A 22371-nucleotide genomic window follows, 5' to 3' on the forward strand; every position below is an offset into this window, starting at 1 on the left:
AACTGTCAAAAAAGTTATCTCAATCAAGACTGCATGCATTTATAAGTATATAAATTTTAGAAAATCCAAGGTTTTGTCTTATAATTCAATTTTAGTACTTGTGTTGTAAAAAAACAAACTCTCAATAGCAATTTTCAAAAACTTCTTTAGTTCTTAGTTGAAAGAGAAAGCTACTATTTGTGCTTATTTTTGTTTTTTAGGAAAAATTTTCTTTATAAACAGAGGAGTATTTTTCAGGATAGCTGTGGCCTGTTTCTCTAATGTAGATCATTCACAAATCTACTAAGAGGATTCATTAGTCAAAATTGAATTGGCCAAGCAAATACACTTAATAATGTAAATATACCCTTTCAGTAGAGTACATTTTATTTTTGACTAGACAGAGGCCCACAGCAGGTGCCGTGGGGGAAATTAAATACTGGATGCTTATTTAACTTAGCACTGAAGAAAAGTCATCTGACTTTAACTTTGCTAATCTTGTTTTTGGCTACTGAAGAGTAGTCTATATCATAACATCCCCAGACTGTAGGAGGCAAAGAGGTAGCTTCTGCTCACTTATTGATACAGGTGGAATGAATATGAAAATTAAATTATCTTCTCACCAAGGATAACATAGCACTACTTGATGGAATGACTAAGAATATCTAGCAATTGATTCTCTCCATCTAATGATTTTAAAAAAAGTCTTAGAGAAGAGCATACAGAAAACATAGAGCATAGAGAAAACATATAGCATCAACAAAAATAAAACCTTCCTGGAATTACACATTTAGCTTGAGGGCCTAAATCATATCAGATTCAACCTTCAGAGTGCTTCAACAATTAAAATAAATAATTTCACCTTAAATTACATGACAGTCTAGTACCTTTTGTTCACATACCAATACATCTAACAATTAACTAGATTCTCTTAGCTCTTGTAGTTGAAGAACATGGTCCATCAATCACATCACTCATCAGGCTGTTTATTCAGTAGGCAATATGGTAACAAAGACAGCTTATATAAAGTCAAACTTTTCAAAGAAATGTAATAACCATTTTAATGGCTGTTGCTGTAATGACTTACACCACATTTCTCAGAGAAAATTACATTATGTCTAAAATTAAATTAATTGCTTTGTATTTTTTTATTAAAAGACTATCATTTTTGTTGGATAAATCTAAACTGCTTGACCAATAAGCTGTGTAGGAGCAGTTCAAAGTCGGGGTAAAGAGAGAAGAAAAGCCTGTCACAAGTAAAAGTGATAACTGGTAGAAGCCACTCAGGTGCCATAGCCAGAGGGCTCCCTCTGTAGATTAATGACATGAGGCATAAGTAAAAGATTTGAATAGGAGTCTTCTGCCTGTCTGAAATACCTATTCCCCTAACATTATGTCTGGATTAATAAATTAATTATGTAGGTCTTACATGAGAATCTGATTATATAAAAAAGATTAAACTCTCTTATAGTCATTCTGGTATATAAAATATCTAGTTTTCTAGACTACTTGTTGAGTATTGAGTCTAGAAAACTCAAGTGGACAGTGTATTTTCTGGGTTGAAATAATGTGGTCCTGGTAATTGCCTGCTGTTAGAGAATGCAATCAGTTTCCTGTGTATCACAGGCCAAATCCTGAAAACACTTTTTAAAACCCCTTGATTTTCTTCAATATGAATATTCATGTAATTTTAGATACTGTGACATTCTGATCAATATTCATTAATAATATGAAATGCCTAAATCACCTCATTTAAAACATTTTGTTCTGTGATCCACAAATGACTAACATTTGGAAAAGTTTACATAATACAAATGATGTGCATGTTTAGTGTAAATGAAAGATTAAAATATGAAACTAAAAGTATGCAAACATATGCACACAAACATGGAAGATCTATTAGTTGAAATCGTGATTTCATTCATACCTTCTTTTCCTTGACGCTGCTTCTAATTGTGTTCTAGTTTGGGATGTTACACAATGTCATGTTTTTAGGTGGATAAGATTACTCAAGTGCTTAGAAATATCTTAAATTTGTTGATTAGCAATTCTTTGCCCAGACAAAAGTTTTTCTTATTAAAGCTTTTAAGACTGCTTAACTTAGGGCAACCTGGCTTATTTAGAAGAAGGGAGTAACGCTACTATGGAACGCAATGACCTATCTTTGGTGCTTCAATACATAAATTTTGGAGTTGCCAATGTGTTTTGAAAATGTACTAAAAATGTAAAATCCATTTAATATTTTAAACAGAATATCATTTTTTTCTACTCACAGGTGATTTTACCTATACACTTAAAAATGTAACTAAAATTATACTAAATATTCTTAAGCCTTTCACTGAAGTTATCCTCTAAAGAGAATCACTGTAGTTACTGTCATAAATAGAACTTCTATAGACAATTGTGATATTTGAAGAAAATTTACAGTAATCAACAGAATGAAGTTTGTAGCAATTCTCAAAGCACTAGTTTTCTCCCCACCTTTTTTTTTTTTTTTTTTTGTCTTTTTGAGACAGGATTTCTTTATGCAATTCAGGCTTACCTTGAACTGGTTTGTAACCCAGGCTGGGCTTGAACACAACAGTCTTCCTGCCTCGACCTCCTGAGTGCTGGAATTATAGGCGTGCACCACCACAACTTGCTTCTTTTCCCCTTTTTATATGTACATCTTCTCTAAGCCAGGAAGTTTACAGGATAATAAAGAAGTCACATAATCTTTATAAATACTTTTATTTGAATCATTCTGGGACCAGTCCTTTTTGGACAAAGAGGACAGATGGGTAGCACCCGAGGGCCAAGGATTAATCAAAATTAACTGTAATATTAAATCCTTCTATATCAAGAATTTTCCTATTTGTAATATTTTAAATTAATGAGCAAATGCATATATAAACTTAATTTTAAAAGACATGAGTCACTGTCATTTCAATATAATAATTTAGACATTTATGTTTAATACATATTTTCCTATAGATTTCTTCCCCCTGGTCCTGAGGTTTGAACTCAGGAAGCACTGATCTACAACCTTAACCTTTATTTTTAAATTTTATTTGAAGGCTATCCTTGAACTTTCAATCTTCCTGCCTCAGTCTCTCTAATAGCTGAGGTAACAGATGTGCACCACCATACCCAGCTAATATTCATATTTTTAAACTGTTTCTCAGTCACTCGGGAACTTAAGGTTAGCCTCTCCATGCATTACACTGGAGAAATAACTTTGACACCCACAAGCATTGCAAACTCTGCTCAAAGATTTTCTAAGAACATCTCTCTCTAATGATATCTCTTTCTCTGTGTTTTTATTTTAGCGATATAGCGTGGAAATGTCCATCCGACACCTGAAAAAGACAGAGCTGCTTAGTAAGGTGGAAGCTTTGAAGAAAGGTGGCGTTTTACTACCAAATGATCTCCTTGAAAAAGTGGATTCAATTAATGAAAAATGGGAACTGCTTGGGGTATTTGCATTTTTATTACTGTTTGTAGGTTATGTGTACATTTTTTTGTGTAGTGAAGTACTCTATCTGTCTGATTTCTAATTTGAGGCACAAATATCTCTCTCTTTCAATTCACTACCAACATTTCAAACAAGCTATTCATGTTATTATGGGGAAAGCACTGCTTTTTTCTCTTCTGCTGATTTTTTTTTTAATTTTGAGCTTGTCTCCTCTCAGATTTTAATAATTTTGGTTTTTTAATACATAAAAATGTAAGTAAAATATGCCATGTATTATGGGTATGCACCAAGTCAACTATAATACAGTATATCTGATATACACTGACTGTCATGCTTGAATGAATGTTAATAGAATTTATTCTGAAGGTACATGTTAGAGACATCCACTGTTTAACTATTTACTGTACTCTTAAGAAGAAAAGTGGTGTTGTCAGTACAGCATTTAAGTCACAATACAGCCATTAAAACAGTGTTGCAAATTTGACCCAAACCTGAATTGCAGAATTAAATCACCTTCTGTTTTGTGACTCAAGTTCCAACTCACTTTTAACAAAAGAAAAAAAAAAAAAAGTTTCATGTAATTCATTTCACGCAATGATGGGCTGGGTCGCAGCCAAACACTGAGATGTAAGAATCTGGCAAAAAGGCAATATAGAGATTCTGCTACCAGAGACCAGGGTGCCACTGTGCAGGAGACACTACTGTCCTGTTGTTGGAAGACAACTCAGAGAGAGAAGTTAACCTGTATTTTTTCATCAGCTTCTCTCCTAAATTGCCTTCACTTCAAATCAAGGGTAAGCTAAATTTGCCAATTACCTAAATGATTAATTATAACAGGTAAGTATGGGTGGTGTCAGTTATGGAGTATAATTTTTCATGCTTTCCAGTTTTCTGCCTCTTTAAAAATTTTTAAAAGAAATAATACTCCAAAAATATTTTGAATTAGAGGCTCTCCATGTATCTTGATGAGCTGGAGAAATGCCAGTGTTTAGTTTATGCCATGCTTAATCTAGGTGATTAAAAGAACTGCAAGTTTAAGTCCTTGGTTCTCTTCTAAATTCTCTTCACTCCGCAGTTGTACAAAGTAACTGCAAATGTTAAAAGTTCTTACTCTATGTACGTTGCCTTTTAATAATAATTAGTGTGTTTCACTTTATATTTAATATGTGGATTTATATCAGAACCTTCTAAATTCTATAGAATTTACTGAATTCAGGAAAATGTGGTTGATGTGTGACATTTTAAAAGGTTGTTTACTAAGTAAAAGTGGCACTATGTACTTGATAGATAAAATGACAGTCTATTTACATTATATTTTAATGCTAACTTGAAAAATAATATTTTTTAAAAATGTTTAAAAATTATGTATGTTATTACCTCAACAAAAATTTTATATCAACATTATATTGATGAAACAATATTTAATAATTCTTTATGAATCAGTTACCTCAAGAATAGTTGTAATTTTAACAAAAACACCATTCAAATACAATACGCAGTTTTGTAATGATTTGGGTAGAAGAAAGATATTAGCAGAACCTGTGCCATGCTAACACCACCAGGCATACTGTTTTAATTGGCATGATTACATTTTAATTGGCATGAAAAAAATTAAAAACAAGGATTTAACTTCCAACAATAGTAAAATAGAGGGATATGGTTTTTAATATTACTTTCATCTAAGGTGAACAGTGTGGAATGGAAATACATTAGAATGAAATGTCAGTGGTGCGTACAGTTTAATCTGTGAAATTTTGTCCCCTGTGCTGCATATTACTCTGTCTCAATTGCATATTAAACAACCCTATCAAGGCAGGCATTGGCATCTGCTGTGCTGACACAAATTGTGAATTAAATGAAATTGATGTCCTCTGTCGTATATTTATGAAGACGGACCATTCTCTGAAGTATTCTGTTTATGAAGAATTTATGATTGCAAACTGTTCCCGAACAAAAAAGTGGCAATAAATTCTTTTTTGTGACCCTACCCTCCAAGGGCATTGATTTCACCTCCTGCTGCTACTTTTGTTACAGCACAAAAACAATAGCTAAATCTGGATTCCACAGAGAGTCTTCAAATTATCAATATTTGCACCATGAAAATACGAGGGTGTTGCCAAGAAAGGCTATTTTTTTGTTATGATCTCTTAAAGATACCATTTACAGAATATACCCAGCAAGTGAATATCTGTTGACTTAGTTTTACTTGTGTTTTAAACCTTATTTTTGTGGGGTTAATTTATCATAATAGATTAAATTAAATTTTCCAAAGACAGTGCCTTCCACCAGAAAGAAAGAAGCAAAAGGAAAACTGGCTTGATCGTGTCTTTATGCCATAGTGGTTAATCTAAGGAGGATTCTAGCATAGTTAGTGGGACAAAATTGTACTTCACGAAACAAAAGGAACTTAATTCTCTGCACAGTGTACTCTTGACATCTTTAGTACATTGATTAAATTTAGATTTTTATTTCTAAAGCATTCTATATAGAGAACTTTTAACTGTAAATTCTTATCTTGAGATTTCAAATGAATTTTTGCCTGTGACCATAGTGAACTTTTGGACCAAATCTCTTTTGTACTAGAAGAAAACTTAAGTGAATGAGGTTTTCTTAAGTTGAACAACATGTATTGCCTGAGAATTAGAATCCCAAATTGGACAGTGACAGAAGTGTCAGGAGTGAGGTGGTGGGTGTAGCTGGATACCTCCAGGTAATTCTTGTTATAATGCTCTTTTGCTTTCTAAACTAATCTATGTTTTTGTTTTGTTGCTGTCTGTTTTGTTTTATCTTTTTGTTTTTTAATCTGCTGCATTAGAAAACCCTAAGAGAGAAGATACAAGACACAATGGTAGGGCACAGTGGGTCTGGTCCACGAGACCTGCTCTCTCCCGAAAGCGGAAGTCTGGTGAGACAGCTGGAGGTCAGGATCAAAGAACTGAAAGGGTGGCTAAGAGACACAGAGCTTTTCATCTTCAATTCCTGTCTGAGACAAGAAAAGGAAGGAACAATGAATGCTGAGAAACAACTGCAATACTTTAAGGTAATAAAAAAAAAAAACAATCAAAGTTGATAAAAAGCTTTCTTCATGGTAGAAATGGAATATTTATCAAGTACATAAAATATTATGCCCATGTATCCATGTATCACAATGCACTTAAATGTTTCTTTGAATTTATAGACACCCTCCACATTTCTTACATGGTAATGTCTGTATGTATATAGAGATGAACATATGCGTATCAAATATACATTACATAGGAGAAGTCTCTATCAGTCATATATTTTATGTACTTTTGGAGGACTTTGGTAAATTAAAAGCAGATTGGTAAACACAAAGATTACTAAGGACTCTGAAAGACAGACTCTAACTATTCTATAAATAACTTGGCTAAAAAATACTTTCATAAATTGATATGATAACAGCACATCATTTAATTGCACATGATTTAATTGCAGGCCATTGATACAATGGGAAACACAATTTTTACATATGAGTCTACTATTTACAGAGAGAAGAAATAAAGTAAAAGAGATTGCTGCATAATAGGCATATCCCATTGTAAAATAACGCCCACCTTATCAGCACAGCTATCTTCATGTCTATCCATGGGAGAGTATTCCCCATGGGTTTTTTCTATTCTTCACATAATATCTATTTAAAAGCAGTACAACATTTGAATGTTTTCCCAAGCTAGTTCATGCTGCTTGACCCTCCCATAGAGGTGGTGAGGGTGTGGCTCTGGCTGGTGTCAGCCTGAGTCTTTGGGGTTATAGAAGATGAATTTGGTAGCAAGAACTCTCCCAGAATGGAAGGTCTTAAAGAAGAAAATAAGGACAACCATGAAAGAAAGAACTTCTTGGGACCAAGTAATCATTTCTTTTCAAAGATTTTGTTCATTTCAGCTCATTTAGCAATCTTTCAGAGAATTCAGTCACATTTAGTCTGCCACATAGACAGGCTCATCTTGTTAATTTAAATAACCCAAGAGGAGGCACTCTCAAAGGTAAGGTCAAAATATCTTCAATAAATTATGCATATGACATATCTATAAATTGTTTTGGTTAAAAGCATCATTTTCCATAAATGACAAGACCAAACTGAAAATTAAATGAAAATACCTTGTCAAGGCAAGAGAGCTTTATAGCCTAAAATCTAACATTGAAGTGATTTGTTATTTTATTTTTGCTACTGAAATCATTGCAGGGAGGTACAGTCTTCAGATACCTGCGTCAGTGTTGTTTGCATGCCCCTTATAAAGTTTATGTCCTTTTAACTATAGGAATGCATATTGTAAAATATGTGTTTCTTACAGTTGTATTTTCCTTGCAACATGAATGAACTTGTTAATGACCCCAGCTTTGGAATTATATCAAAACTCAGGCCAATTGTGTGACCCTTATGTATTTCTTGTATGATTTCTGAATGCCTCAATTTCTTCCTCTATAAAATGGGCTTCCAATGGCATTTATTTATGAGCTCACATAAATAAATTATTACTTCTACTTTTTGTAGTGGTACATTCATCAAGTATAGAAATCTCTTAACACTGTAGACCCAAAGTTATAACAGAAAACATATTTGCAACAACAGCAAGTTTGTCATTAGAATTATTTATCCACCTACATACTTCTGTGTCTTATACATAGGATTTGCGGGAGGGGCAGGACCTCACACATGCTGAACAAGCAATTTGCCCCTGGATTGCACCCCTTAAACAGCCCTTATACATAGGCTATCTCTCTCTTGACATTTGCTACTATAGTTGGAAGTATGCTTGTCACTAAATAATTAATTTTGGCTTATATAGTAACAACATCATTATCAGCTAGGTCCCAGGAACAAATTTAAAATGATTAAGAAACAGAATCAGATTGGGATAGAGATAGAAACAGAGAGACAGAGACTGAGATAGACTTGGAAATGGGACAGGGAGTGACAGAGTGAGAGTGAGAGTGAGAGAGAGAGAGAGAGAGAGAGAGAGAGAGAGAGAGAGAGAGATGGAAAGGGAGAAAGAGCAGGGCAGGGCAGGGAATGGGACTGAAGGGCAGGGAGAAAGGGCACTAGATCGGAGCAGGCTTTAGAGTTACTTGCAGATCATTAGAGAATTCCTAGCACTCTAGGCTTTTACTAAAATTGCACTACCAGTTTATAGCCACAAGAGAATAATCGCTACACCAAATTCATGGTTTACCATGCTCATCTTTGTACCTCAAGATAATCATAGAATTTTTATCTCAAAAGTATAATAGATAATATTATGCAATTTTTGCTGCTTTATTTGTTTTAAAGATAGCCTTTTTCTTGTAGTATTTTTATTTTTAATGTTACTATACATTAAACTAACTGCTTTTAAACTAAGGATATGACTTAGCTGTAGAGTGCTTGCCTAGTATGCTCAAGGCCCTGGGTTTGATTGCCAACACTGTAAAACTAAAGGAAAAAAAGACTCTAGCTGTTTTTATATTCATTTTAGTTAGCTGTTTTCAAATGCTATAATCATAGCGAATCCTTAAAATAGGTGGGACCTTAATCATAACATACATCCAACAGTGTGGTTCTCTAGGCCTATTTAATTCACTACTTTCCTCTTCTAGGCTTATTGTGATCCTAAACTCCAAGTCCTTATTTTCTTGCTTCCCTTTTATAGGAAAGAATATTTTTCATTTTAGTTGAGTTTTTTTCAGTTTTTAAAACAACATTCATGCTCTAAACAGGATTTCCTTTTCATTTACTATTATAATTGTAAGATTCATTCATGTTGTTGGGTATGTTTGTAATTCACTCATTTTGAAAACTGTAATAATCCATTTTGAGTATACAGTAGTATGCATATATCTTATTTAATCCTAATAGAAACCTTATGGGTTTGCTGTTTGGGTCTTTATTTTGTTTACATGAAACAGAGACTGAAGAAAGTTAAATTTCATGTGTCCAAGGTCACCTTTAATGAATAGTAGAATTAGTTTAAGAGTTATCTGACTCTGAAGACTGTTCTCAAACTACAATGCAAAATTGATATTTATCAAGTATCCTTCTGTATCAACTTGATTTAAAAAGAGCAGGACAAAACTAAATGTCATTATTTTTTTGTGGTGAATTTATTAGTCACTATCTTCAACAATTTGGCTAAAACAGCAAATAGCTTTACCTGTTGAAGATATGAGGGAGGATAGTATTTATGTTTTCAGTTTACATGTTTGTACTATATCAATATAAATTTCTTTGTTATGTATCATCTTTTAAACTGAAATTTTTCCAAAATTTGAATTATGTGTCCCTTAGGTTTTGTTGTTGTTGTTGTTTTTTGTTTGAAGATAATAAAACCAAAGGAAATAAAACAGAATAGAATCAATCAAAACAATACAATGAACATGGCAAATGACTTCAAAACAAAATACAAGAAGATCAATAATGGCTACCATAATGCCTCTTGTTATCTTCAAAGTAGTTGCCTATATTAACAGATATACAGATACAATCAAACAAAACAAAATAGAATGAAATCAATCAAAACAAAGCAATGAAAGCAATACAAGCCTTCAAAACAAGATAATAGGGAATCAATAATGGCTACTATATTTTGTTATCTTTGAAATAGCTGTCCATGCCATCAGATATAATAAAATTAGACAAAGCAAAACAGAATAAAACCTAACTAAATAGAACAATGAAAACAATATGGGATTCAAATTATGATATTATATTAACAATGGCCACTGCCTTCCCTTTTTAGACACTTCCTCCCCTTTCACTTTCACAGGATGTATCGTGCATTTGGATCCCACTAACTCCTTTAGTTTTTTATACTAGGGAGGCAACACAATATTCGCCCATGTGACTCTGAACCATTTCACCCATGAGCATGATCTCAAGTTGTATCCATTTACCTACAAGAGCTTCAAGGTTATCTTTCTTTATAGCTGAGCAGCTTTCCATTGTATAAAAATGACATATCTTTCTTGTCCACTCTGCAGCTGAAAGGCAAGCTACTGTCACTTTTTTCTGGTTTCTTGTCACATAGAGCATTGTTCTCTTTCCTTTGATTTTCAGTCTGTAACCCCCACCCTTTCAAGTTAAATGTGTTTCTTGTATAAAGCATATTTATGGATCCTGTCTCCTGATCCAGTCTGCCTGTTCCTCTGTATTGGTAAATCAAGTTCATCTGCATTAATGGTTATGGCTAACATGCATTGCTTTGTCTCTGCCATGCTGTTGTTCTGCTGTCGGCTGCTTACTTTTCCCCCTCCATTCAGTTGTCTAACCTGCTCAGTGATCCCCCTTTGCCACTGTTCCTGGAACCATGGTCTTTTTTATCTCTCTCTAGAATGTTCTTCAGTATTCTTTGTAGGGTTGGTTTGGTGATCATGAATTCCTTCAGTTGTTCTTTGTCATGGAAGTATTTTGTTTCTGTATTACGTTTGAAAGATAGTTTTGTGGGGTACAACAACTGGGTTGGAAGCTGTTTTCTTTCAGGACTTGAAATTCTTCACTCCAAGTTCTTCTTGACTTAAAGGTTTGTGTTGAGAAGTCTGTTGTGATTCTGATGAGTTTTCCTTGATAGATGATCTGTTTCTTTTCTCTAACAGCTTTTAATATTCTGTTCCTGTGTTGAATTTCTGGGATCTTGATTGTTATATGTCTTGATATAGATTTATTTTGGTTATGGCTCACTGAAGTTCCATATGCCTGATATTATTTTTGTAAATAGACTTTTAATGTCATTTGTGTTGACCCCTGCCTTTTCACTCACACCTATAATTCTTAAGTTATGTTTCTTTGGGTTGTCTCTTAGCTGTTGAATTGTTACTTCCTGGTTCCTTGTTATTTTTAAGAGATCTTTCCTTTTGCTATCACAAGGATAGCAAAATCCTTTTGCAAAACTGTTTTCAAGGTTTGAAAGTCTATCTTCAGTTTCTTTCAAGTGGTTTTGCCAATTTTGGGTGGAGTTTTTAATTTCCTCGACACCTTTTTGAATCTATTTCATGTGTTCTAAATCTTTTTATATTATTCATTCAAGGTTTCCCTCATTTTGTTATGCTCCTCTATTTTTTATGTATGTTTTCTTTAGAGATGCTTAGAAATTCTTTTATTTTATTTTTCATTTTTCTTTTACCTGAGATAGTATTCTGATGTAGTTTCTTTTATAGCCTTGTGAAGTTGTTTCTTTACTTCAGTGGCCATCATTTCAGAGATTTCAGGTGTGTGACTCCCAAACTCTTCCATGTTTACATCTCCTGCACTTGCTCTGCTTGAGTTGGAAGCCAGAGATTGCCTTTTGCTTCTTCATCTTGACATTGTGATAGCTCGGACCCTGGAATAAAACCTGAGGAAGCAAGAAATTAAAATTTGGAGAGCAAAGACTTTATTTTAGGCCAGGCCTGGTGTCACAGTGTCCAGGAGCCAATTTGGAGACTGCACGCCTCCCAGCTGAGGGATTATGCTTTTAAAGCTAAAAACCACAGGAATGTTGTAATCCCTGACACAGTTAGATAGCATCTGGGCCTTACAGAACTTCCTGTAATTTCCTTGAAGTTAAGCATTTCTTAAAGAACAGCACATTTTATTACAAATAGCCAGATGAGGGGTAGGGGAGGGGATTATAGGAAACTGATACCTAAGGCTTTTACAACTTTTTCAGGAAATTGAAACTTAACCTAGAAAGATAGGAAGGGAAGGGGGTGGAGCTGAGCAGCACATACAAAACAGAAATGAGGAGCAAGGGTTAAAACTAGGCTATAACAGACATATGCCTGGGTTCTTCCAGACAAGTGGGTAGTGGGGTCCCAAGAACTTCCCACATTGGCTACAATTTCTCTGAAGCAAGACTGTTTGGTTCTTCTAGCCAGTCTGGCTATGGGTATCTGATGGTGGCCACTGGGTGTGCTGGTACAAGCCTGTCTGCTGCTTTTACCAGCCTGCGCTGGCTCCCTAGTGGCTGCCGGAGTGTGCACGGGGGCAAAGCCAGCTGCCACCTCTGTACTGAACCACCACAATGGCCATTGGTGTGTACACAGGGACAGGGCTGGCCACTGCCTGTGGACCTGGGCTGGTCACTGGCAGGGAATCTTCACGATTGACACTGGAATGCATGTGAGGGTAGAGTTCATTGGTCTGCACCCAGCTGGGAGCTGCTGGAGGAAGCTGGCAGCTGTTCTGGTTCCAAGTTTATCTGGATGACTTCAAAATGGCTCCGGGCCAATCACTCTCTCCCACAGGAGAACTGAATCCCCTGCACTTACTGCCAGCCAGTGTGGTGCTCTGGTCCACTGCTCTCCTCCACCACCCCTATCTTTTTGTAGAGGCCTCTAGCCACCATCACTGTGACCGTGTGTCCTCAGGTTTTAACAGCTCTTCTCACACAATGGACTCAGCTCCGGGTGAAAGCGCCATCAGTTACTGCCTTCTTCATTTAAGTTTTTCCTTTTACTCTCTCTGTGGGCTTCAGTTCTCACTTTAGATTCTTCCTGGGTCCAGGGGGCCCACTTCCTTCTTTCTTGTCTTCCTTAAGATGCTATATTCCAGCATCTGGACTGTATCTCTCAGAGACACTGTTTACTCTGCTGCTTACTGTCCCACCATTTTCCCAGAAGCTCAGATTATGAGTCCCTTGTGACCTTTATATTAGTCATCTTTCTATTACTATAACAAAATACTGAGAAAATCAGCTTGAAGGATAAAATATTTATTTTCAAATGTTTCAATGTATGATCTGCTGGTTTTATTACTTTTAGGTTTGTGGTAAAACAGAAATGTTGTTAAGAAAGGTCGTGGTGAACCAAAGCTACTCACCTTGTGGCAAGCAAGAAGCAGAGATGGTTAAAAAGCCAGAAAGAAAGGGACCAGGGATAAAATGTAGTTCCCAAAGTCATGCATCTATGATCTACTTCCTTTAAAGAGGCCCAGGCTCCTAAGCTTCCATTATAGGTCGATGAGGCTGTCAATGACACTTTGTAATTCAATTGCCTTCCAAAAGCCCCATCTCTGAACATTGCTGCACTGGGGACTTAATCAATACATAACTTTTGGGGGACATTTCATATCCAAACCAAAACAATGACCTTAAGCTTTATTTACTTTTAAAAATCAATCTTCATGAGTTTAATTAAGTTATAGAGATCTAACCTAGTAAATTTTTGTTATTAAAGAAAATTATATATATTTCTTAGAATAAATGTTTCATAGCTAGAATACTTCTAGGCTGTTTATTATTAGTGACTAGTGTATGATTAATAAAGTATTCTGTATCTTTCACACTTACAGGAAGAATGGAACCAAATGTTTGTAATCAATAGTAAAAATGTAATATGTTTATAAACTATTAAAGATCACAATTGATAATAAAAATCTAAAGAATAAAAAGCTTTTTACATGACAAAAAGCCAAAGAATGATGACTTCTATCTTACTCACTGATAAAACCACTCAGACATGAGAGGTATAGAACATTTACTTGTGGGAAACTACTATACTTTGTCTCTTCTTTAGGTTCTTATATGTCTCTGGCCATTCTTGGTCACACAGAAGAAGAAGACCTTTGTTCATAAGGTTCTCCATTCTCAGAAATCTCAGACTTTTGAAAGAACCAAATGCCTTTTTTATACGACCCTCAGAAGTAAGGACAATGAACCCGTAGTAATGAACTACACTGCACAGGGAACAGGGTTACAGATTGAAGGAAAACCTAGCACATTATGGACAGACCTACATTTTGTACTCATAGCTAGGTCTGGAATGAGGAAAGAGAACAGGATTTTAAGTTTGCGGAAAAAACAAAATAAGGAAAAAAAAACAGTTGTGGAATGCTTTTGGGGGTGAGCGTTAGTGTAACAAGTGTGGAATTAGACACAAAGAGAAAATTCCACCCAATAAAGAATCAGAGTCCGGCAAAAGAGGAGAAACATGAAGGTGTGAACTTAAAGCTTTGGGACAGAAAAGCAGAACTGTCAGAGTGAACATACTCTGATAACAAAATATGGGAGAACCTGTCAAGGATGTAATGAAGCCAGCTATATATAAAGGGCCCTATAGAGCTGTGTGTGATTAGCTTCAATACCATTGGTTAGAAAGCACTGCTTTTTAATGATGACCCTTCAGAGAGAAAATAATATAAGTGCTTAATTGTATGTTCCTGTAACGCTAAACTAAATTCATTATCCTCTAAACTGGGGAGAAATTCTCTACCAATATCCAAAGACACCCACAACCCTGGCTTGGGCCTACAAATAGCTAGGAAAGATGAGTATAGTCTCACTACAAGACTTTGTCATCAACAAGATGAATTAATGAAATAGATTTGGTAAGCTTGTCAAGTATTAATGCCCTGAATTCATTTAGTAATTTAAATTTGACCAAGCACTTTATGCATGTTGCTATATTAGAATGTACTTTAATTATTTAAGTTGAAAATTATAATTCCTTTCTTATGTGTGTTTATTTTTATGAATGTAGAACTTGAGATATGAAATGTAAAGGTGACTTGTTTGAATCTATATAACAAATAGCGGAAGAGACAATAGAATAGTCTTTGGGAAGAAATTTCAATGGTCTCCTAATGGTCTCCTACTCTGTCATTCTCTGGTCTTTCAAAGAAATGCTATAAACATTATATGGCTGTTATGGTTACTCATTTTACATCACAGTACAAAAGCAGCCGTGGACAATGTGTGAATGTTTAAGTATAGCTATGCTTAGTAAAATTAGTTTACAAAACTATTTATAAAAGCAGTCAGAGGGCTGGGTTTGATCTCACAGGATATAGTTCTTTGAGCCTGACATAGTTTAAATGAAGTATTTTTAGTGTGGAAATGGATGCTATTTGCATCTCCTTTAAGAAATGGAGATCATGCCGGATATTTAGCTCAGTGGCATAAGCACCTGCCTGACAAGTTTCAAGTCATGAGCTTGATCCCCGGAACAAAAAAAAAAAGAAAAAAGAAAAAAAGAAATGGAGATCATACTAGAATTGAATTAGGAGGATACAATAACTTTTTAATAATAGTAACAACTATAACTTATTGAATGCTTATGATGTAGGAAATATAGTTTCTAAATATTTCCCCTCCATTTGCTTATTTAGTCATCAACATTTGGAGGAGGATGGTTTTATTATCTTTCATTTACAGAAAAGAAAACTGCGATAGAAAAAATTGGAGTAACTTACTCAAAGGCATGCAGTCATGAATAATAACATTATAGTCAGAACTATAAGTTATCCTAAAATTGCCACTACTTGTAAACTCAGCAGTTCTTAGGTCAAAAATCTATTCCTGGAAAGAGAAAAATAATTAAATGCTAACTTACACTATTGTTCTTCCCTATTTCTTGAATATTTGAAATATTAGCTAAAGGAAATCAGTAATTCAGTGTTTTAAATCTCAGAAATTTACATTTATAGGGCAAAATCTATAAAAAGTTTGTAAGTTAACTATGAAATGTTCAGCATTGCAAAGTAATTATGGTGAAAAGAAATATCACTAATGTAACTTTAGTTTTTTTTTTTTTTTTTTTTTTTAAAGAGAGAAGACTTAAATGTGGTTCAGGCTTCAGGAAAACATTTCCTTAAATGTCAGTGCTCAATTTTTAGAAAGAAAAATAAGACCAATCTGATCAATATATTTAGGAGTAATTTTCCATGTCCATTACAAACAACAGTGACAGAATGTTGGCTGAATAAGTAATCCCACCTTCTGTGACTCCAAACCCCACATTTTCAAAATTAGGTTGAAAAACAGGAAGACAATTTTGGAAGTTATGATATATGAGAAAAGTAGTTGTGGATCTTATAGGTGCCTTTATCCTCCAATCTACTCTCTCTGGAACCGTTATAAGCTTTCTGATTATGTTATTGGTGAAGCTGCAAACAAAGAAATACAATAATTTAATCTGGCTTTTACCAAAATGTGTTATACATTTTCAAAATCAACAGACCTCAGACAGAAATTAATTCTTCCTATAGGTTCTAGATAACATTTAAAAAAGATATTGCTTTAGCTATATATGTCAATCAAAGCTATGTACGTTCATCAAAAATATTTTATCAGATTTTTCACCACCATATTAAAAAATGTGTCACTTACTGCATTTCTGGAAATAATTTTCAGTTATTTGATACAATCTAGGACTGACTTATAAGAAAAATTGGCTGGGTTAAATTTGAAATTAAATGATAGATTTAGGTACATCTTATTCATGCTATGGCCTGGGGGTGGTAGAAAGAACCAAAGGAAAAATTTATAAGCAATTTCTATTCAGTTTTCTAAAGTAAAATAAAATGAAATAAAGGCCAAATACTTTTTTATTTATTAAACATTCAATTATAGATGCCATTTAATCCCTCTAAGTAATTCTTTCAGTTTGGTTCAACTTCTGTTGGATTCAGTCTGTTCTGTATACCAGGATTCATTTTTTAAAATTTTATTTAAAGAGAGTAAAATTAAACATAACAAAACAGAATGAAGATGATCAAAGAACAAAAAAGCAGAACAAAGGAAAAAAATGTAAATGACATAGATTTCAAAGCAAGACAACAGGAGATCATCAGTGGCTACCATATCTCTTGTTTTCTTCTAAATAGTTGTCAATATCTTCACACACAATGAATTCATACAAAACAAAATAGTATTTAACTGGTCAGAACAGGATGATGAAGGCATTTTAGGACTTCAAGACCAGACAATAGGGAAGTCAACAATGACTACCAGAACATCTCTCTTTCTCTTCAAAATAGCTGTCTGTACCTTCATGTATGTTGAAAGTAAACAATAGGAAACATACAAAAACCACTCTAAACAAAGAATAATGGCATTACTGGATTTCACTGCCTGATGATCTTGAATCAGCAGTGAATACCATAATGTCTCTTTTTCCTTCAAAGTAGCTATTCATTTGATCATGCATTATATAATCGATTCTCATAAACTGTTTAGGGGAAGTTCCATGCATGTATGAGTCTCCACATGTATACCTATCCTTTGTGTATTAAAGAGAAAACAAAACTAAACTAAACAAATTACTAGGAAAACATGAAACAAAAAAAGACAAATAAATAACAGTAGCAAAGAGCCCAAAACACTGACAATATAGTCCTTCAAAACAAGGTGGTAGGAGCATAACTAAAGTTACTATTTTACATAATGATCTTTAAGAGTTCCTCAGATCACCATACACCATGCACAATTGTTCCAGTCCTATGAATGTTAACTGTTTTGTTCCAAGGCTTTACAGAATTTGTAGCACAATTATCTTAGCTACTGTGTTTGTATAATTTTTTAGATGTTTTTTCTTTTTCCTCATTTTCCCTGGAATGTTATTTTTTCCCCTTTGAGCAGATTCTTACCTTACACTGTATCTATTGAGATTTTTGTATCTTATGTACTCTTACCATTTCTTACACTAGGGAGAGTATATGGTATTCACACATGTGAGTTTGATTTATTTCACTTATGATTATGGTCTCAAGTTTCACCCATTTATTTATAAATATCTCAATGTGATCATTATAGCTGAGTAGTACTCCATTGTATAAAAATACCACTTTTTTAAATTTATTCCTCAGTTAATGGGCATTTAGATTGTTTCCAAGATCTGGCTATTACAAACTGTGCTTCTATAAAGATGGGTGTGCGTATATCACTGTGATACGATTATTTCAGTTCTTCTGGGAATATGCCCAGAAGTGGAATAGCTGGGTCAAATGGGACTTCCAATCCCAGCTTTTTGAGGAACCTCCACAGTTGCACCAGTCTACGCTCCCACCAACAGTTCAGGAGAGTTCCTTTTTCCCTGTAGCCTCCCCAGCATTTGTTGTGGGTAGTTTTCTTGAACCTGGCCATTCTTTCTGGAGTGAGATGGAATCTCAGTGTTGTTTTAATTTGCATTTTCTAGTTTTAAATGAGGCTGAGTATTTTTTCATGTATTTATTTTTCATTTGTATTTCTTCATCTGAGAATTGTGTATTCATGTCAGATGCCCATTTTTGGATTGGATCTTTGAATTTTGGGGATCTGATTTTTTAAAATTCTTTATATGTTCTAGACAGAAGTCTTTTGTCTGAAGGACAGTTGACTAAGATTTTTTCCCAATTTTTTAGTTTTCTTTTCACAATGCTGGAGATTTCTTTCCATGTGCAGAAACTCTTTAATAAGATGTGACTCCAGTTATTGATTCTGTGAAGTATTTCACATGCAGTTTGATTCTTGTTCATGAATTTTCTACATACCCCCTGTGTCTTCAAGATTTCTAGCTACTTTGTCTTCCAACAGATTTGTGTTTCTATTTTAATATTTAGATCTTTGATCCATTTAGACTTTAGTTTAGTAAAAGGTGATAGGCATGAGTCTAGTTTTAGTTTTCGGCATATGGAGAGCCAGTTTTTCCAGCACAATTTATAAAAAAGACTATTTTTCTTCCAGTGGCCATGTTTGACCCCTTTATCAAAAATAAGGTGGCTGAGTGTGTTTGTAGTTATATTTGTATCTTCTAATCTATTCTATTGACCTTCAGGTCTGTTTGTATTCCAGTATCATGTTGATTTTATTATAGTAACTTTGTAGTATGAGTTCAAGTCAGGGATTGTGATGCCTCCTGCTTTGCCTTTGTTGTTTAGCATTACCTTTGCTATTCTAGGTTTATTCTGGTTCCAAATGAATTTTAGGAGTGATTTCTCTAGATCTGTGAGATATGCTAATGGTATGATTGATTGGGATTGCATCAAATCTGTATAACAATTTTGAGAGAATGGCCATTTTCACAATATTTGTCTTCCTATCTGTGAACAAGGGATGTCTTTTCAGTTTTTGAGGTTCTCTTTGATTTCTTTTTTTCAGGGTATTGCAATTTTCTTTGAATAGATCTTTTACTACTTTTGTTAGATTAACTCCTAAGTATTTCATTTTTTGGATGCTATTGTGAAGGGTATACTTCTCTTATTTCTCTCTCAGTGATTTTGTTGTTAACATATAGAAATGCTGTTGGTTTTTGAGTGTTGACTTTGTATCCAGCTACCTCACTAAATTTATTTATTATACCTAGAAGTCTTTCAGTGGAGTTTTGGGGGTCTTCTATGTACAGAATCATGTCATCTGCAAATAATGATAATTTAACTTCTTATTTTCTTAGCCTTACTCCTTTTATTTCTCTCTCTTGTCTAACTGCTCTGGTTAGTATTCTCAGCACTATATTGAATAAGAGGGATGATAATGAATATCCTTGTCTTATGGCTGATTTTAAGGTAAAGGCTTTCAGTTTTTGGCCATGTAATATGTTACTGGTTGTTGGTTTATTATAGATGGCTTTTACCATATTGAGGTAAAGACCATCTATTCCAATTTCTGTAAGGTTCTTATCCTGAATAAGTGTTGGACCTTATTAAAAGCTTTTCTGCATCTATAGAAATGATCATATGGTTATTTTTGGCTATATTGATATGGTGGGTTACAATTATTGATTTATGTATATTGAACCATCCCTGCATTCCTGAGATGAATCCCACTTGGTCGTGGTGTATAATCTTCTTGATTATTTGCTACATTCTTTTTGCCAATATTTTATTGAGAATTTTTGCATCTATGTTCATTACGGAGATTGGCCTGGAGTTCTCTTTTTCAGTTGGGTCTTTCTCAGGTTTTGGTACTAGAGTAATATTTGCTTTCAGGATTGAGTTAGGGAGAATTTCTTCCCTTTCAATTTCATTGAAGACTTTGAGGAGTGTCGACATTAAGTCTTCTTTGAATTTCTTGTAGAATTCTGCAGTGAATCTATCTGTGCCTGAACTTTTCTTCGTTGGTAAGGATTTAATTATATTTTCAATTTTTTAATTGAAATTGGGTTATTCAGGAGTTTTACATCTTATGCCCCAGATTTGGCAATTCATATGTTTCTAGGAATTTGTCCATTCCTTCTGTGTTATTGAGCCTATGTGAGTAGAGGTTTTCAAAATAGGTGTTGATGATCTTTTATATTTCCACAAGGTTTGTAGTGATTTCACCTTTTCCATTCCTTATTGCATGAATTTGAGCTTTTTCTTTTTTTAAAAAATAAGATTGGCTAGGGGCTTTATCAATTCCTTGATTCTTTGTACTGTTTTCTTAGTCTCTATTGCATTGATTTCTGCTCTGATCTTTATTATTTCCTTCCTTTTTTTGGCTTTGGGCTTGCCTTGCTATTCTTTTTCTAGATGTTTGAGGTGTAGCCTCAGGCTGTTTATTTGTGTTCATTCTGTTTTCCTGATGTGGGAATTCGCTGCAATAAATTTTCCTCTGAGGACTGCTTTCATTGCATCTCACAGGTTCTGGTAAGTTGTATTTGTATTTTTGTTTGCTTGTAGATATTGTTTAACTACTTCTTTAATTTCCTCTTTGACCCACTGATTGCTCAGGAATGTATTATTCAATTTCCATGTGTTTGTGGGGTTTTAGCAGTTTCTTTTGTCATTAATTTCTAGTTTCATCCAATAACATGCATGGGATAATTTCAATTCTTTTGTGTTTACTTAAGCATTTTCTGTGGGTTAGTATATGGTCTATTTTAGAGAATATCCCATGTGCTCCTGAGAAGACTGTATATTCTAATGTTGTTGGCTGGAACACTCTGTATATGTCCACCAAGTTCATTTGTTCACTGGTGTGATTCAGTTCTGATATTTCCTTGCTGATTTTCTGTCTAGTTGATCTGTGCCTTTGAGTCAATGGTATGCTAACATCTACTTTTATAATTGTGCTATTACTTATTTGTTTTTTCACTTCTGTTAATATTTGTTTTATATATCTCGCTATTCCTGAATTTGGTGCATATATATTTAAGATTGTTATCTCTTCCTCTTGAAGTTTTCCCCTAGCTAGTATGTAGTGACCTTCTTTATCTCTTTGGATCATTCTTGCTTTGAAGTTCACAATGCCAGGGCTGCTGGGGATTTAGCTCAGTGGCATAAGCGCCTGCCTTGTAAAGCAGGCAGTCGTGAGTTCAATCCCCGGTACCGATAAAAAGGAAAAAGACAAAAAAAAAAAAAAAAAAAAAGAAGTTCACAATGCCTGCAAACAGAATAGCTACCCCTGATTTTTTGGGGGGTTCCTGTTGCATGTATTGTTTTCCATCCTTTGACTTTCAGTCTATGAGTGTCCTTTTGGGTTAGATGGGTTTCTTGTAGACAGCATACAGTTGGATGTTGTTTCTTATTCCATTCTGCCAGTCTGTTTCTTTTAATTGGTGAATTTAGGCCATTTACATTAATGGTTATAACTGGTATATACTGTTTTATTTTTGACATGTTATCTTTCTGCTGTTGCTTCTTTACCTTTCCATTCTGTTTAATTGTCTATCTTGCATAGTGTTTTTTTTCCTATGTGTATCTAGACTCTTTCAGTTTTCTTTGCAGGGTTGGTTCGGTGGTCATGAAGTTCTTTGTCAATGAGGTATCTTATTTATCCATCAATTTTGAAGGATAGTTTTGCAGGATACACAGGGCTGGGTTGGAAGTCATTTTCCTTTGGGATCTGAAATACTTCATTCCATACTCTTCTTGACTTAATTGTGTTGTGAAGTTTGCTGTGATTCTGATAAGCTTTTCTTTATAGGTGATCTGTATCTTCTCTCAAACAGCTTTTAATATTCTTTTCTTATGTTAGATTTCTGGGATGTTGATTATTATATGTCTGGGGGGAGTTTTCTTTTGCTTATGGCTATTTGGAGTTCTGTATGCTTCACTAATCTGGATGTCAGTTTCCATTCTCATGTTTGGGAAATTTTCAGCTATTTCTTCTGTAAATAGCCTCTTGATATCATTTGTATTGTCCCCTTCTTTTTCATTTATCCCTATCAATCTTATGTTGTTTTTCTTTGCATCATCTTGCAGCTGTTGAATTGTTATTTCCTGATTCCTTGTTATTTTTAAAAGATCTTTCCTTTCTTCTTCACTAGCTGCAATCTTGTTTTTGAGGTCTGAA

At 34.3% G+C, this 22371-nt stretch overlaps 1 protein-coding gene across 5 annotated transcripts in view; it reads left to right on the plus strand.

The window, feature by feature from the left end:
• The window catches only part of Akap6 (A-kinase anchoring protein 6), a 466251-nt gene that overhangs the window by 364410 nt on the left and 79470 nt on the right, over positions 1–22371 (plus strand). For all 5 annotated transcript variants that reach the window (XM_063246541.1, XM_063246546.1, XM_063246550.1 and 2 more), the window contains 2 exons: positions 3288–3434; positions 6249–6473. In XM_063246541.1, coding sequence (XP_063102611.1) covers positions 3288–3434; positions 6249–6473 — 372 coding nt within the window. The remainder of the gene's footprint in view (positions 1–3287; positions 3435–6248; positions 6474–22371) is intronic.

The sequence above is a fragment of the Cavia porcellus genome, unplaced genomic scaffold (genome assembly GCF_034190915.1).
Source record: "Cavia porcellus strain 051 isolate PalLab524CR breed Dunkin Hartley unplaced genomic scaffold, mCavPor4.1 scaffold_1, whole genome shotgun sequence".
Classification (NCBI taxonomy): Eukaryota; Metazoa; Chordata; class Mammalia; order Rodentia; family Caviidae; genus Cavia; species Cavia porcellus.